Below are 17,142 nucleotides of genomic sequence, written 5' to 3'. Positions count from 1 at the left end.
AGCGTGGTTCCAAGTTCACTGAAAAGTTTCCCTTCAGTCTTGAGTAATTCTTCTCTAGAGCCTCCCAGGAGCGCAAGCCTATAATTTTAATTATATCTTGGCATTCTCATAAAGCAAACAGCCTGCTCAGGTAGTATTTATTACCTGTTAGGAAGAATACTTATGAATATGCTTCGCAAATTCCAACTGCCGTGATCTGCAATGGGCCTTCTCAAGGACAGAAGGGGTGAGTTGGAATACACATAGGAGAAAAGTTGCTCATTAAGAGGTTTGTTATCCAGCAACGTATAATTAAGGTGACGGTCCCAGCTTCTGTGACAGCCAACACTCCGGTAGTTGTTTGATTGCTGCGTGGGTCAGAGATCAGCTCCTGCTACAAGATGTAGCCACATTAGTGTGTTAGTGAACAGGTTAGAAAGTAAATTACAGCTGCCTTTCTCAAGCACATTACTGTCGGTCTTCATTGTTTTGTTTTTACTGTACATCAGCAGGACTGTGGCTTCTGAAGACTTTGTGTGACAGGTTAGGCATTTTATCCTTTGAGTAAACAGTAATCGTGGTGCGAAGAAAGTGGGGCATTGGAGAATTTTTCCTATTCTTTGAGAATTCCACTCTTCCTTTTTAGTTTGCTCCAAGGGCTCATTGGGGATACATATATTAAGCCCTTTAAATAGTTCATAATAAATCTTTGTCTCAGGCTGATTCTGACAGTTTTTTAAAGAGTCTTTTAAGAGAGAATCCTCAATCATTTGTTAATCCATGGGGTGATCTTCAGACTTCAGGAAAAAAATAACAGCCTGGGCTCTTGGGTAGTGAAAATACAATGTAGGAAAAAATATATAAATATGGAAAATCCCAAGAATATCACTTTACTGAGATTACTTACATGTTCTGCATGTATCTGAATACTTTCTTTCTTCCCCAACAAGCCAAAAGGAGAAAGGAAAATAATTGTCCAACTAGCAAGGATTTTTATTGATAATTTTATGTTTTTGGACTTACATGCATCTACCAAAATGTTAGACTTCAAATTGTGTAAGAGAGAGCATTCTTTTTAAAGTAAACTAATTCTCTCAGTAAAAAGATAATTTCTCCTTTGCCCTTGTTTCCCCTTTAAGACTACTTCTGTCTTCCCCCCAAATTACTTATATATACAGTGCTATTTTACCTGGTTGGAGAGAAGCATTCTACTCTTAGAGAAAGGACTGTAGTGGTTGTTAGTGTCAACAAAAAAACTCTGAAGGGCAAGATGAAGCTATCAGAATAAAGACCTTTCTAGGTTGATCTGAGATTTTTTAGTTTCCACTTTGGATATAAGCTAATTTTGTCCAGTGTATTAGCTCCTCACGATTTAAAGAATATAACATGATTTGCACACCAAAAACATAGTACATGAACCTGATGGGAACAAAGTAAAATTAGCCATACTATCTACCATGTAGGTAATTAATATTAGTAATCATTACAATACCTGTGCATTATTTGTGCTGTGAGTGGGAAATACTCTGAAGTCTCTCTGCAGAGGGAAAGAGTGCTCCATCTCAAGTGTTATATGTATAAATCGTTTCTATTTCAGGGGAACTTGTCTTGATGTATGTGGTTTTGCTTGTAACTGAAGCGATCGAGGAGGAAACAGAGCTGCCGGTCATAACTTTGAGCAAAACATGAGGATAAGCATCACAACAGGGGCATTTTCTCCATGGACAGGACCTGAACCTGTACTTCACTTCTAAATGCAGCTTTCTCAAGCTCTTGAAAAATCCTAAGAACTTTACTAATGACATGCAAATGGAGTTTGTTGGGAATAAATGCAATAATAAAATGGAGCAATGGGCAAAGGACAGCCGACTGTTACAGATGGATTCATTCTCACGGAGGGTCAAATAATTGAAGACCCAGATCAAGGGCAACCATAAATACCTGGAGTCCCTGCAGTTGAGAGGATTAACTGCAAAACAATTATGACAAATGCAGTGGGAGCATTCAGCTACCAGGCAACAAGGAAGATGTGGTGCCAGTTTTTAAAATAATTACTTGGCATTATAGAATATACAATTTAGACCCAGACGCCATCCGATATAACGCTGAAGTGTCGATGTTAAAAAATAACAAGTACATCATTAGAGAGTTATATGTGAAGCAGGGAAAGGGGCAGTAATGCAGTAATTAATACAAATTTGCTTTGCACCCAGTTTGAGAAAAGGATGCATCTAACCCCATTTTCACCATCACCATTAGCAATAGCCTTTATCTTTTTAAATTGAAGAAAAGAGGGTAATTCTACAGCAAGCCTAATTGCAAACTATGTAAATGGAGTCATTAAAAAATGTCTGCTTTTTATCCCCACCACTTGGGAAGATTATGCATAGCCTTGAAGAAAATACACAAATGACCTAACACCGAGTTCAGATAAGGAAATGATGCCGACACATATATTATGATGCCTACACATCTATCAGCTGACCAAAATTATAATGATGAAGCCCTGTCTTCCTCACAGTAAAGCAGGGTTACTTCTGCCAAAGGATTAGAAGACTTTGTCTAGGTACTAAGATGGAGCAGTGGTCATTGAAACTTACTGGGATCATAAGTAAAAGGAAAATTCGCTCAATTATAAGATGTCAAGGTAGATATTCGTTAGCAAAGTAAGCTATAGATAATTAGTGGGCTATCTCCCACTTCTGGCTCCCCTAAATTACAAGTAATGTTACTAGAATATTCTCCAATAAGCCTCAATTCTTTTTTTTTAAGATTTTATTTATTTAACACAGAGAAAGACAGCGAGAGAGGGAACACAAGCAGGGGGAGTGGGAGAGGGAGAAGCAGGCTTCCCGCTGAGCAGGGAGCCTGATGCGGGGCTCGATCCCAGGACCCTGGGATCACGACCTGAGCCAAAGGCAGACGCTTAACCACTGAGCCACCCAGGAGCCCCTCAATCCTTTCTTAATGATGGATTTAATATAGTACTTCTAACTGAAAACATTTTGAAAAATAACCACTTTAAGACATGCTGGACTAAAGCCATAATGAAACCAACAAATTCTAGCTGCTCAAATTTCTCCTATATGATAAAAAAATAATAAATGAGCAGAAGATACTGACTCAGGAGACATTTGTGGAGACCTGCCAACACAGGCTCTCCTCTATCCCCAGAACACACACACATACACACACACACACACACACACACACGGAAATAAAAACTGGCTACTTCCAATAAGGGGTTAATATCCAAAATATATAAAGAACTCACACAACTTATTATAAAAACAAACAACCCAATTAAAAAAATAGGCAGAGCTCTTGAATAGACATTCTTTCAGAGAAGACATCCAGATGGCCAATGGGCACATGAGAAGATGTTCAATACCAGTCATCGTCAGGGAAATACAAATCAAAACCACAATGAGATATCACCTCACACCTGTCAGAATGGCTAAAATCAAAAAGACAAAAAATAACAAGTGTTGGTGAAGATGTGGAGAAAAGGGAACCCTTGGAACTGTTGGAGGGAATGTAAATTGGTGCAGCCACCCTGGAAAACAGTATGGAAGTTCCTCAAAGGATTAAAAATAGAACTACCTATGATTCTACAGCTGGGTATTTATCTAAATAAAATGAAAATACCAATTTGGAGAGATATATGCACCCCTATGTTCACTGCAGCATTATTTACGATAGCCAAGGTATGGAAGCAACCTAAGTATCCACCTTTACATGAACGAATAAAGAAGTTGTCTCTCTCTCTCTCTCTCTCTCTCTCTCTCTCTCTCTCTCACACACACACACACACACACACACAGAGGAATATTATTCAGCCATAAAAAGGAATAGAATCTCACCATTTGCAACAGCATGGATAGACCTAGAGGGTGTTTTATTAAACAAAAGAAGTCAAAGAAAGACAACTACCGTATGATTTGGCTTATGCATAAAAACAATCAAAACAAAACAGAAACAGATTCATAGGCACAAAAAACAAACCACTGGTTACCAGACCAGGGAGGGTTGGAGAGAAGGCACAACAGGTGAAGGGGGTTAATAGGTGCAGTCTTCCAGTCATAAAGTAAGTCATGAGGATGAAAAGTACAGCATAGGGAATATAGTCAATAATATCGTAATAACTTTGTATGGTGACAGATGGTAACTAGACTTACACTGGGGATCATTTCATAACGAATCACTATGATGATTCACCTGAAACTAATGGGAAACTGTATGTCAGTTAAACTTCAGTTTTTAAAAATGGCCATTGTGCCAGACCCCATCCCTCAGAAGGCAAATTTCAAAAAAGCCACATATTTATACCAACATTCACTTGAATTTTCAATCGTTGCTTAGTTCTCTAACATTCTCCAGGGGAATCTTTCAACCATTCAGAACTTTTTCTCTGTCAAACAAATGTATCTCAGGCCAATCTTCTAAACTTCTCCAATCTTCATTCCTATTAATCACATGACAGCTCTCATGTAAAACCCTTCCTCCTCCTTCTAGGGGCAGAGTGGCCAGATCTCGCTAATAAAAATATAGGATTCTCAGTTAAATTTGAAATGTATATGCAATGTTTGGGTCACACTAAAAACACCAGTCATTGTTTATTTGAAATTCAAATTAAATAAGGTTTCCTATATTTTATTTGGGAACCCTAATGAGGAATAAACTCTGCTAGAGCCACCACCTTTTCCACAAGCCCCACTTCTGCCTCTTCATTCTTATTAAAACCTTTCTCTCTTGGAGGCCACCACTCTTGAAACCCTCTCTTAGTAGACACCATGATTCCTATGCTTCTGAGTCTCCAATGCGAAAGAGTGGCCATCATACTTCATTTCCACTGCCACTTCTGTACCGTTTCCCCCAATATCATCACTTCAGAATTTCCTCTTAAAAAAATAAAAAGAGTCTTCATTACCTGCTCTCAGTACCATCATCTATCAACAGCCACATCACTTACCTACTGTCCTCAATGGCGTCCGCACGTGCTCTGCAGTCTTCCTGTGCAGCAGTCTCCTCAAGGAGGCAAGAGATGCCCGAATGACAGTTACCAGGATGAATAGCTACTCCACACACACTTCCTTGACTGCCACAGCTCGAAAAGCTCGTTCTTTGACTTGCCTTTAGCCACCCATTGGCATAGCCATCCCTTGACTTTTAACCATGGTTCATTCTTAACATGCCCAACATCTGTGTAAAAAAAGGAGAAAAACTTTCTAAGATATAAGTGCAACAAAAAGAAGTCACAAAGGGGGTGCCTGGGTGGCTCAGATGGTTAGGCGTCTGCCTTCGGCTCAGGTCATGATCCCAGGGTCCTGGGATCGAGTCCCGTATCGGGCTCCCTGCTCCTTGGGAGCCTGCTTCTCCCTCTGCCTCTCTTTCTCTCTCTCTCTCCCCCTCTCTCTGTCTCTCATGAATAAATAAATAAAAAAATTTTTAAAAAAAAGATTTAAAAAAAAAGTCACAAAGGGAAAAACATATAGACTTCTCAATATAAAATTTAAAAACATGTATCAGGGTACATTACAAACAGGAAAGGCAAACAAATGAGAAAATATTTACAAGAAGTATGTCAAAAATAATATCCTTGGGGCACCTGGATGGCACCATTGGTTAAGCATCTGACTCTTGGTTTCGGCTCAGGTCTTGATCTCAGGGTCGTGAGATCAAGCTCTGTGTTGGGCTCTGTGCTCAGCATGGAGTCTGCTTAAGACTCTCTCTCCCTCTGTCCTTCCCCCCTCTCTAAAATAAATATTTTAAAAATATGATATCCTTAATAAAGGTAACTGTCTCATTCAAATTGATAAGAAAGATACTAAAAACTCTAGTGGAAAACGGAGGACAAAAATGTAGGATTCATTGAAAAAGATTCACATGGCCAATAAATATGGATTAAAACGTCATTCATCTTCATTAGAAATAGAGATGCAAATTAAACATGTGAGATGTTTTTACATACTGCTTTTCAGGATGACCCCAGTAAAGTATCTTCTCTGAATCTTCTGCTAATTTAATATTTTTTATCAAGTGAGAATATTTTAAGATGGCAATCAATATGAACACCATCAAAACACTGTTGATAATATGTAAACTGATAAAGCGTAACTTTTCTGCAAAGTGGTACACAGAATCAATTTGTACATATTAGCTTTTTTAAGAAAAAGAAGAAAAGATGGGGCGCCTGGGTGGCTCAGATGGTTAAGCATCTGCCTTCAGCTCGGGACATCATCCTAGGGTCCTGGGACGAGCCCTGTCCAGCTCCTGGCTCCGTGGGGAGCCTGCTTCTCCCTCTCCCTCTGCCTCTCCCCCTGCTCGTGCTCTCTATCTCTGTGTCTCAAATGAATAAAAAAAAAAAAAAAAAAAAAAGAAAGCTCATGTTCTTTGACCTAGTAATACTACTTCTAGAAATCCACCCTAGGAAATAATAAGAAAGTTGAAGCAAGATTAATTTCAAAGAAATTCGTCACCAAGCAATGGAACATTACATAGCCATGTAAAAATAGTATGTTTGAAATGATACTCATACGGGCAAATGCAGGTACTCCGATTTGTTGTTGTTTTTTTTTAAGCTGATTTGCAACCAAGAGCCCCAATATCCTTTATTCCCCGAATGGTGTCTAATAAAAGTACTACTATTATCACACACTGAGCTATGACTGACATAAAAAAATGCAGGAGACACAGGTATGGTCCCAATTTTGAAATAAGTATATAAATAAATAGTAAATAAGACTGCAATAAAACATTAGTTTTAATAGTGACTATAACTGAGTGTTAAGGTTATAGAAATAATTTTTTTTATTTTCTGGTTTACTCTTTCATATTTTCCAACTTGCCTATGAACATAGAATCGAGAGAGATAGAACAGAAACCTATCTAAAAGCCATCAACAGCATTCTCACAAATCCTTTCTGAACAAAGCCCCCTTCCTTGGCTGCCTCCCCCAGGTCACCACCCCGCTGCCCCATCACCCTTTTCTCTTCCCCAGCTCATCACTCTGTCACTTTCACTTGCTCGTTTTTAACCCTTGGCAATCCCTCACTCTACGGACTTTTTTTTATTCCCACTGTGCCAGCTCCCATCCCTGGGAGAAGTTCATGATCCTGAGCGTTACCTCGAAAGACCACAAAGCTATTGTTATTAGGGTACCCTAGAAAATTAATGCTCTTAAAATTAAGCAACTTCCAGCCACTGTGCAGTCTTATTACTTATTTCCTATCGGTCCCAGTTGCTTTGCCCACTTGGGCTGCGAGGTAGCTGCTTTCACTTTCAAAATCCTCTCCTTCTCCCACGTCCTCTACTGAAATTAAGTTGTTCAAGGCCATTCCCATAATACTCCTCTCTGTCTCCCCCCTCTCTCTCTTTTCTCTCTCACATCCTCCTTTTTTTTTCTTCTCCCTCATTTCAGAGGCTTACTTATCGGGGCGCCTTACTTATCGGGGCTCAGTCGTTAAGCGTCTGCCTTCGGCTCAGGTCACGATCCCTGGGTCCTGGGATCGAGCCCCGCATCGGGCTCCCTGCTCAGTGGGAAGCCTGCTTCTCTCTCTCCCACTCCCCCTGCTTGTGTTCCCTCTCTTACTGTCTCTCTCTCTCTCTCTCTCTCAAATAAATAAAATCTTAAAAAAAAAAAAAAAAGGCTCACTTATCTTTCTCAGTCACTGATTAAATGTCCCTTAGGATTTCAATTCTTCAATTACCATTTCCAGTGTATACACCTTCTTGATCAGTAAACATGCTCAGGTCTCTTTATTTTCATTACCAAAACTCACCAAAGAGAAGAAGGTCATTTATTTACTCAGTCTTTCTCCCCATTCTGTCCTGAAGCTCCTCCCTCTGGAGTTGCCCAAAGAATGGACAATACCAGCAGGTACATCTGGGAGGCATTGAACGCTCTGGACGATTGTGTCCATTAACTCCTCCCTCAGTTTCCTACACGTTAAATTATCTGTCTTTAGTATAGCACTTATTTTAATTTTGGACCAAAAAAAAAAAATTCACAAAAGGTAACATGTCTAGAATCGGTCACTAGTACATATCTATCCAAATAATAGTTTTCTATAAAGCCTTTTACCAGTCCGAAGTCCTAAAGTTACAATGTGAGGTGTGCGTGGTATCTTCACCCACTTACCCACGTGACTTCATGTCTTCTCCAAAGCCCTCCCATCAGTGAGGCCCCTGCGTCCACCCAACCAACCATCACCCCCTCGCTCTCCAGCCCCTCACTCCGCATTGCACTTCTTTATAGCATTCATCACCGCCAGAAGTTACTGCCTATTTCTCCTTCTCCAAAATGTAAGCACTTACATTTACAAATGGCTCCAGCTCATTGTAGATACTCAGTAAGTATTTAAATAACTGAACAAAGACTAAGTGAGCTATAATAAAACATCTGACAAGTGCTTACATGTGCTGCTTTAAAACCTCATCTTGTCTTTTAGGGTCATGTGTTGAGTCAGGGCAAAAAGTTCTAGGGACAGGCAAAAGATCAACCTCTAAAACCTTAAAAGGTGTGCTCCCAGTCCATAGGCCTGCACTTGAAGAGAGAGAGTTTGTGTATCAATGGCTCAAATCACCACCTGATTTTGCAGCCAGGGCTGCATAGCTGTTTCTCATCACATGGCATTGTTGTAGTTAGTCACAGAGCTTTAAAGCAGTGAAAAAGCAGAATGCATATGTGTGTGTTTGCAAGTGCCTCTGTAGCCAGACTCCTCTATATAACTCCTTTTTAAAATATAGTATGTCGACAACATCTGCTCCCGAAATGGAGATTTGGCCAGAATGCTAAGAAAATAAACATGGCAGTTCAACTCGGTCCTGGCAACCGGCGCCTGCCCCATGGATAGGCTGCATGGAAGATTCATGTATATAAAATAGTATATTAAAGTAAACTTACAAAAGCAAAGAGCAATCATTGCAACCATAATTTTTTCTTCCTCTTTGGGATTCTAATTTTAAAAGCATTAAAGAAGACAGCTGCTCATGCTGTGATACGCGCTAAACAGCCTGAAGGATGGAAAAAAATATATTTGTAGCTCATAATAACTATTGACCTTTCTGATATACAATGTTCTCTGTGTTAGCTATTCGGTTCTATCAACAGTGAAGATTGAACATGACTTTTTAATAGAAAACATGGGGTTTCGAGCTGCCTTCACAAAGGTGTTTATGTATTGTTATTCTGTTTTGTACTACAAAAGACCAAGTCCTGATGCCCTTTGTCTGACATCATGTTTGTTGTTTAAAAAAAAAGGAAAGGAAAGGAAAAGAGAGAAAAGAAAGGAAGGAAATAAAAGAAGGAAACAGAAAAGGGGGGGGAAGCCTCAATGTTATTGAGTATGTTTTATATGAGGAATTGGCTCGTAACCACTTTATAGTCATGATAAAAGCATTGCCACACTCGATCCCATACGCAATATTGATAATGGAATCCAACGGCATCCTGGGAGGACATGCCATATTTCTCTCCCAGAATAGATCCCTCAAGTGGCAACATTTATAGGGCATCTCCAATAAGATTTAAAACACTTGCTTGCAGTATTCATATGGCATGTCCTTGGGAGTGCAGAGCCTGCTGCAGAATGGGTCACGTTGGATGTCATGTACTCTCAAAGGCTATCTTTACACTACCTGCGTTTTCCTCGTGAACTTTCCTGTGGCTTAATAGCTGTGTACAGAAACACCCACTGGTAGCAGCTTGACTCTGACACCGTGTCTCTTTGCTCAGAGTGGTATCATCCACACACCAAGTGCGGAGCTGCAGGTGCCGGCTGAACGCTGTCCTCCCCCTCAGGGGACAGCCTCACCAAGCAGCAACCCCTGCCAGGCACAGGAAACCTGAAAGGCAACCTTATGCATTATGATTCTCATCCCGGGCAGGCAGATACTGCCAGAGAGTGTGAGCTGACAGGTGGCATGGGTTGGCAGATTATTATTTTTCTCCCTTTTTTTTTGGCGGATTATTCTTAATGTGACTTTGAAAAAAGTTTATTACATCATTATTGAACCACAATTATTTTCACAGCTATGCTCTAGAGTTTCAGTTAATGATTCTCAAGTTTCTAAACAAAGCTGAAGACTCACAACTGAGTGGGAGCAGGAATCAGCCTTAATGAGACTTAAATAAATTCAGGGGGATTTTTTGTTTTGTTTTTTGTTTTGGGGTTTTTTTGGGGGGGGGCTTGTCGTACTCCAGAGCAAGCCCCAAAGCTGATAGGGGCTGATTGCTGAGCCAGAGCGCACTGGCTGGAACTGCATTTGCATGACATCCAAAGGGTGGTGCACCATGTGTTCACAGAAAATGGTGGGCACTGCCTTGCCCCCATGGCCAAGGATCTCAGGCTAGTCTACTGAAGCCTGTTCTCCCCTTCAGAGTTGCCTGGCATGTGGTAAAGGACAGGCCAGTGAGATGGACGCCAACTCTCCAAAAGAGAACAAAGTATTCTCTAATTCTGGGGGGAATCAGACCCATCCTTTTTTAACTACCAAACCACTGGTCCATGACTCAAAGTAACCTTTTGCAGAACACGCTGCCTTAGAGATGAATACAAGGAGAAGGCATATGATCCCCTTGCCCCAAAAACAACCAACCAACAGCAAAACACCAAGTCTTGGGCCAAGATGTTCTGTGAGCATGGCATGGCAGGGGTAAAGGGGCTAATCTTAAAAGAAAGCATCTGACTGTTAGTTTATTCCGCACGCACCCTGAGTGACTACTTACGTGAAACACCATCATGGGCACTTGCCAGACCTGGGGTGTGGGACAGGGCATAAGGGAAGCAGGAGCAGAGCAGGGAATAGATACAACAAGAGACAGACAAGAGACATCAGGCCTGCCTGTCCAGATCTCCCAATCTTGTAGGTGACACTATTGGTAGCACCTTTTACAAATCGCACATTTTAAAAAATCAACTGAGCATTTCCCTTTGAAAACACAAACTCTGCTTACAAAGATCACAGCATTGCAGGTAGTGTTTCTTGTATATGTGAATTCACTGGGTACTGGCACTGTGGGCAATGCATTCCTTCTCACTATTACAGGAGTTCTACCCATGTTGTTGTCACATGCCTAGACAAGGCTATAATTTTTCCAAAAGGAGGGTCGATGTGGATATTGTGTTAGTTATCGTTGCATAACAAACCACCCCAAATATTTTGCTTAAAGCTATCTCACATATCTTCTACAGGTCAGGAATCCAGTAGCCGTTAATCTGAGTGGTTCTAGCTCAGGGTCTTTCCTGAGGTTACGATGAAAATATCAGTCAGAACATAGTCATCTGAAGACTTGACTGGGGCAGGAGGGTCCACTTCGAAGCTCACTTGTGTGACCATGACTCACTGGGAAGCCTCCGTTCCTTGCCATGCTGGCCTCTCCACAAGGTTATGCAAGTGTCCTCACCACATGGCAGATGGCTTCCATCAGAGGGAATGACCCAGGAGAGAGCAAAAGAGAAGCCACTCTCCCTGACATGACTGAGTCATATCCCGCCAATTCCACCACGTGCTATTTATTAGAAGTAAGTCACCAAGTCTAGCCCACACTCAAGGGGAGAGAGGATAGACTCTGCCTTTTGGAAGGAGGAGTATGGAACGATTTTGGCATTTTTAAATGACCCCCACCTGTCATCCTGGGTAAACATAAAATCTGCTGGGATACCATCTGTGAGACAAGATTTACTTGCCATGTTTGTCCTACTGTTTGGAAAGTAGGTTGGGAAGATCTTTTGACATTAAAGTTGACATTTAATGCATATCAGCTCTTGAATATATTAGACATATATAAACCATATATGTATTTATGTGCATGTATGTGTAATTTTTGCTCTGGGAAACAAGGAACCATGGTCGGTGGTAAAGGGGATGCAAATTAGACCTGTGTCCGCCTTGACGCTCTGGAATACCCAGCATAAGAGATAAAATGAGGATATAAAGAGCTGTAAGAACAGTATTTGGCAACATCATGACCTCTGGAGTCAGACAAACATAGGTCGCGTCCGTGTGCTCTGCCACTGACAATCTGGAAGACTTGGAAAACACAGACTCTCTTTATATAATAAAGATCTAGTATCTGTACCCCATCAGTATGGGCTAAGTTATGCTGCAGGAAAAAATCATTCTGAAATTATAACAAAAATTTATTTCTGTGAGGGTCAGCTGTGGCTTCTGTCCCACACTGTCTTCATTCCAAGACCCAGGCTGATAGAGCAGGCGCCATCTGAAATGTCGGTAGTCACCATGGCAGAAGGAAAGAGAAAGGACCTCTTTCTAGTAAGAGACTGGCTCTTTTTGAAGATTCCACCTGGAAGCGACACATGACTTTGGCTCACATTTCCTTGACTACGGAAAGCCATATGACTATAGATAACTTCCAGGTGCCTGAGGAAGCACAGGAAAACTTGTGCAAGAAAAGAAATCGCTTGTCACATACTCATTCTAAAGTCCTGAAATACATCAGTATCTAACAAAGCTAACAGAATATGACAATGAAACAATTTGGCTTCATCGAGGTAATTGCAAAATGAACCAACATGTCTTCCCTTGTCTTGTGAAAGTCGTTTTGGTTATTTGCACTTTGGTTTTTCCTGTGTGTACAGACCCTCTGAAAAAGGAAAGATTCATTTAGGCAATGAAATAGGAAAAGAGTATATTTAACTTCACATGTTAGCAACATAGCCCAATCCACTTCCCCTTCCAAAGGAAAAATACTTCGTTCACAATTGAGGAGCAACGTCGTTTTCCCAAACTTAATTTTCCTTTTCCTTCCCTACTACATCAGGATTTGGTGCCAGTTGGAGGGTCCTGACACGAGGTTGCACTGAAAACATTTGTAGTGTATGAAAAAGAAAGACCCTCTTTATGCTGGGGCCTCATCTATTTACAGAGACCCTGGAAAGAATACTGAAAGTCTTCAGGGGGACCTGGCCCGAGGATTAGCCAGTACAACTAGACGGTTCTCAGCTACCTCCTCCTCCTCCTCCTCCAGCTCCTCCCTCACCTCCTGCCCCTACATAGTAATAAGGAAGCAGCAACTACAACGCTAGTCAGGGATTCATAAACAAATGTGAAATAACGCAGATACGATTTCTCACATTATGGTGGCATTTGCCAACATGAAAATTATTACAACTTTGCTATAAATTGTTCTGTAAATTTTACAAAATATGCAAAAACTGACATTTCAAGAGCTGAGATAATTTAGATTTATTAAAAAGTGGAGGCCCTTGAGATTCAGCAAGAGAGAGTATATTTCTTTATCTAGCTTTGAGTTGTGTGGGTCTCGTGTGTGTTTTGTTTTCCAGCTCCTCGTTTATAATTCATGGGTCAAAACTGGCCCTATCTGGGCTTTGACCACTTAATCCAGTTTTACCCATAAATTTCTCCTCTGTCTCTGGCAGCGGACAGAGCTTCTCTGAATCCCAAATTTCTTATCGGAGCATGCAGCAATCATGGCCTGCCTCAAAAAGCTGACAGGAAAGCATCTGATCTCTAGAAAGCACTCTAAAATGCTTCTTTGACGTGGACTGGTCCCACCATCTTTATAGGGCCCCAGTCTTAAGGACACTTCTCTCGCCTCGCTGTCCTCTTCACCCCCCCATATACACACATCCATATCTGCACACATGTGTACACACACACTCTCTCTATTCAATGCCACAGACATGTTGCCCGTCACCAAGGCCATGCTCTCTCCCAACAGAACCTTCATCAAAATCGTGCTTCTCACCTGAGACACTCAGAAAGCTTCTCTTGGAATGCTGCAGCTCTTACCTGTCACCTGCGGATAACTCATCTTTCACATGAGAGACACCATTGTCAGAGATGGGATAACCAGCATGTATTTGCTAGCTCTTGGAGGAAGCACGGCCATGGCCAGTGTGTGCTGCCAACGGGTTTGTTACGTGTCCCTTTGAAAGGGACAGAGTGCCATGTAACTCCCGCCCTGCCCTCAGAACTAGAAAGTCATATATGGAATGAAAAGGGAAATCTTTATCAGAAATCAAACTCTGGTCTAAGTTGCCCCCTCACTTTCTGCCCAACTCCCCATTCCCCCATGGTTGGAAGTAGAGCTTGAAGACCAGTTTAGATCTTAAATCTCAGCGTCAATGGAGCAAAACCTGACCTTAGCATTCCTCTCACGCCAGTTGTCCTGGGTTTAATTACCGCCGCCCCTGTATGTTTAGGCAATTACCGTTGTAACACACGGAGGGCTGGGGGGGTGCTGTGTGCAGGGCCTCGGCGCAGAACGCCACGTTCGGCCCCCACAGCTCATACAAAGCTTGTCACCCAGCGGGAAGCAGCCGTGCTGCGGTCTCTACCGTGCTCACGAAGTGTTGTACTCTGCAGTTCTACGTCCTGAAAACAATAGTTTCTAATGATGCCTGAATTATTCACTCTTCTGGAGTGAGGCAGTTCCTTCCTCCTGGGGTCAGGGTACCCCAGCACCCTGGCCCTAAAATACATCTCACTTCTGCAGGAAGTTTCGTTTTTCCTCAGCTTTTGCAAACACGATCTTGCTGCACAGAGCTGAATTTTTAAGGCCGAGGTTGTGGTGTGGATTCTGATGGCTTCCCGTTAGTTCAAGTCTCTGAGGACCAGTGCCAATAAATGTGAAAGGGACAACAGTAGATTGGCATACTTTTCCATTTCCACCAGGATGAAAAACTGCTATAAATGAAGTCTAACCTTAAATGTATAATCTGTCCTTGGGAAGGGGAGGGAAAAAAAATAAATAAAAAAAGGATATAGCATCTTCAAGCTCTCGGCATCCCTTACGAGAAAAAAATTGGTTCTAAGGGTCTCTGATCTTGTGTTTTAGTAAAATAGAACTGCACGGCTGACTGACAGTTCTGATCTAAAGCATTTACGTTTAAGTTTTGATCTCTCTGCTTTTGATTAAAACTAATGAGCTCATTTAATTCAAAATGGGAATCTCTGATAAGAGAAATAAGGTTGATGTGATTGGATTAGAGGGGCAAATTAAACTCTTAGAGCAGAAGTTTGTGCTTATATAGTGTATTAAAAAGCTGTTGGCGTATTATGGCGTGTTAGATGATGAGAAAAATTTCATAGTAATTCATATTTAATCAGAAGAAATGAAAGTACTAAATATAACATGGCTCTGCTTTTCCCTCGAGTGATAAAAAGCTGTACATTTAAAATGACATCAGATCCATGCTCTCTAAAACAAAAAAAAGAAAAAGAAAAGAAAGAAAGAAAAGAAAACCTTAAGAGAAACATAAGAAAGGGACACTTGTCAGCGGCTCCCTCACCCCAGAACAGAAGTGCCACAAACATAGGAAAATACAGTCCTAGTTAGACAGAAATAATACAAGAAAAGCTATAGCCCACAAACAGTAAGGTTTCTGTTATTATAGGAGCTTCTATTCTTTCATCTGAGCATCAAGTTTCATGTAAAAAAAATAGGCATTTCTTTCCCTTAGAAATAGATGGAATGCGTTTCTTAAAGTTCAAAAGCTTGTTTTTCCTATTTTTCTTTGTGTTTTAATAACCATTTTCATATATGCTTAATTCTTACAAGTCCCTTTGTGACACATATTTCTGTACCCCCACCCCTGAGAAAATTAGTGTTAGGCTTCTCAAAACAAATCCTGTTTTTGTTGGACATATTTTTAATTTTAGACTCAGAAAAATTTTTTAAACTTTAGAGTACTATTCTAGAAGAGCAAAATTAGACAGTATCGATTAGGCTTAAAAATGCCAAAATTAATTACTTTGCAGGAAAACACTTAAACTGACAAAATCCCTTAGAAGGTGTGGCTGTGTTATGTGGCCGTGTGGCCTGTTTGCCGAAAGGTGTTTTTAGATCAACAAGACTGCAAACTACCATTTTAAGTTTCAGAAGTAAAGAAGTGTTCCACTTAGTCTCAAAGTGCATGAAGGGAAAGAGTAACTGTCTCGCTTAAGAGAGGAGACTATTATTTGTTAATATCCTGTTCCGATGGGGACGGAGGGCAAGCTGCAGTGGACAGTTGATATTGTTGGTGGTTTTTATCCCTTTCTGCCTATACATTCCATTCTCAGCCCTCTATCATGAGTCAGTTGAGAAGACTCTATGCTTTCTTATTCCCCACAACAAAGAAGACCAACTCAGGAGGGCGAGGATCCCGGCCAGGATACAGTTTCATGGTCCTCAGAACTGCCCAGTGGGCAAATGTTACAAGAAGGGGTCTGCAGGGACAACAAAGAGCAAGTGATTGTACTCTTCATCAGCAGCCTCTCTGCCTCAGTCTTGGTTGATTCCTTACATCTACGGTGTCCTCCTCTCTCATGACTGTTCCGTGCATGTGCCAAGTCTCGAGGTGCGCTGCCCTTACTTACTTTAGACCCCACTTGGGGAGCTGCTGGAAGTTAAAAGGCCTGAAAGGCTTCTGCCAGAAACTGGAATGGAGTTACTTTGGATTCATTAATTTTTCTTTTTTATTTTCTGCAAAGTAAACATTTTCTAAATGAGGTAAATTGATTACTACGCTCTTAGCACCCATCAGTCATTTATTTTTAGTGAACTCAAGGATTGCACCTGAGCAGTAGCTGTGAGGGGCTGTGTAGACATCTAAATCATGTGTGTATATATTTTTGTATTCTTCAGTGGAGTCAACCAGCCCCAGTCTGCTAACCACTGACAACACCCTTGAGCGTTCCTTTTTCATCCGAATGAAATCTACTCTGACCAAACGCGGCGTGCACATCAAATCATCAGGATATAAGGTAAGCTGGGCTCTGGGAAGGGACATATTTCTGTCTCAGGTCAATCCTAGGTCATTTGCATCCAGTTTCCCAGCTGCTTTGGGTCCATATAATTAACGCCTGTGACCTTGAGCCGCCCATCGGGTTCTTAGTTATTTTCCTGTCTCAAGATACGGGCTTCATTACACCTCTCATTCTCACTTCAGACGTTGCTGAGGCACTAAATCCCTCAAAAGAGTGTCTTTTCTTAAAACACTTGTTAATAATGAACCAAGGTCTTCAGCACTTGCTAGAAATTCCCTTTGATGGGGAAGGTGAACCAAATTCATATCAGTCCTTAAGATGAGCATTCTAGAATGGCTACTTGTAAGAATTCCACTTCTCTCTTCAAATTCGCCCTTTCTCTTTAGAGAAAGACTGTCCATTTTACTAACCTCTTGGCCACCAAGA

At 41.2% G+C, this 17,142-nt stretch overlaps 1 protein-coding gene across 1 annotated transcript in view; it reads left to right on the top strand.

Annotated features, from left to right (window-relative positions):
- NPAS3 (neuronal PAS domain protein 3) overlaps positions 1–17,142 on the top strand; it is an 841,130-nt gene that overhangs the window by 758,479 nt on the left and 65,509 nt on the right. Inside the window, 1 exon segment of the mRNA XM_035728203.1 lies at positions 16,595–16,713. Coding sequence (XP_035584096.1) covers positions 16,595–16,713 — 119 coding nt within the window.

This window comes from Zalophus californianus, chromosome 6 (assembly GCF_009762305.2).
Source record: "Zalophus californianus isolate mZalCal1 chromosome 6, mZalCal1.pri.v2, whole genome shotgun sequence".
NCBI classification, from domain to species: domain Eukaryota; kingdom Metazoa; phylum Chordata; class Mammalia; order Carnivora; family Otariidae; genus Zalophus; species Zalophus californianus.
Note: the sequence above shows the minus strand (reverse complement) of the source record. Positions and strands in the feature narration are given on the sequence as shown.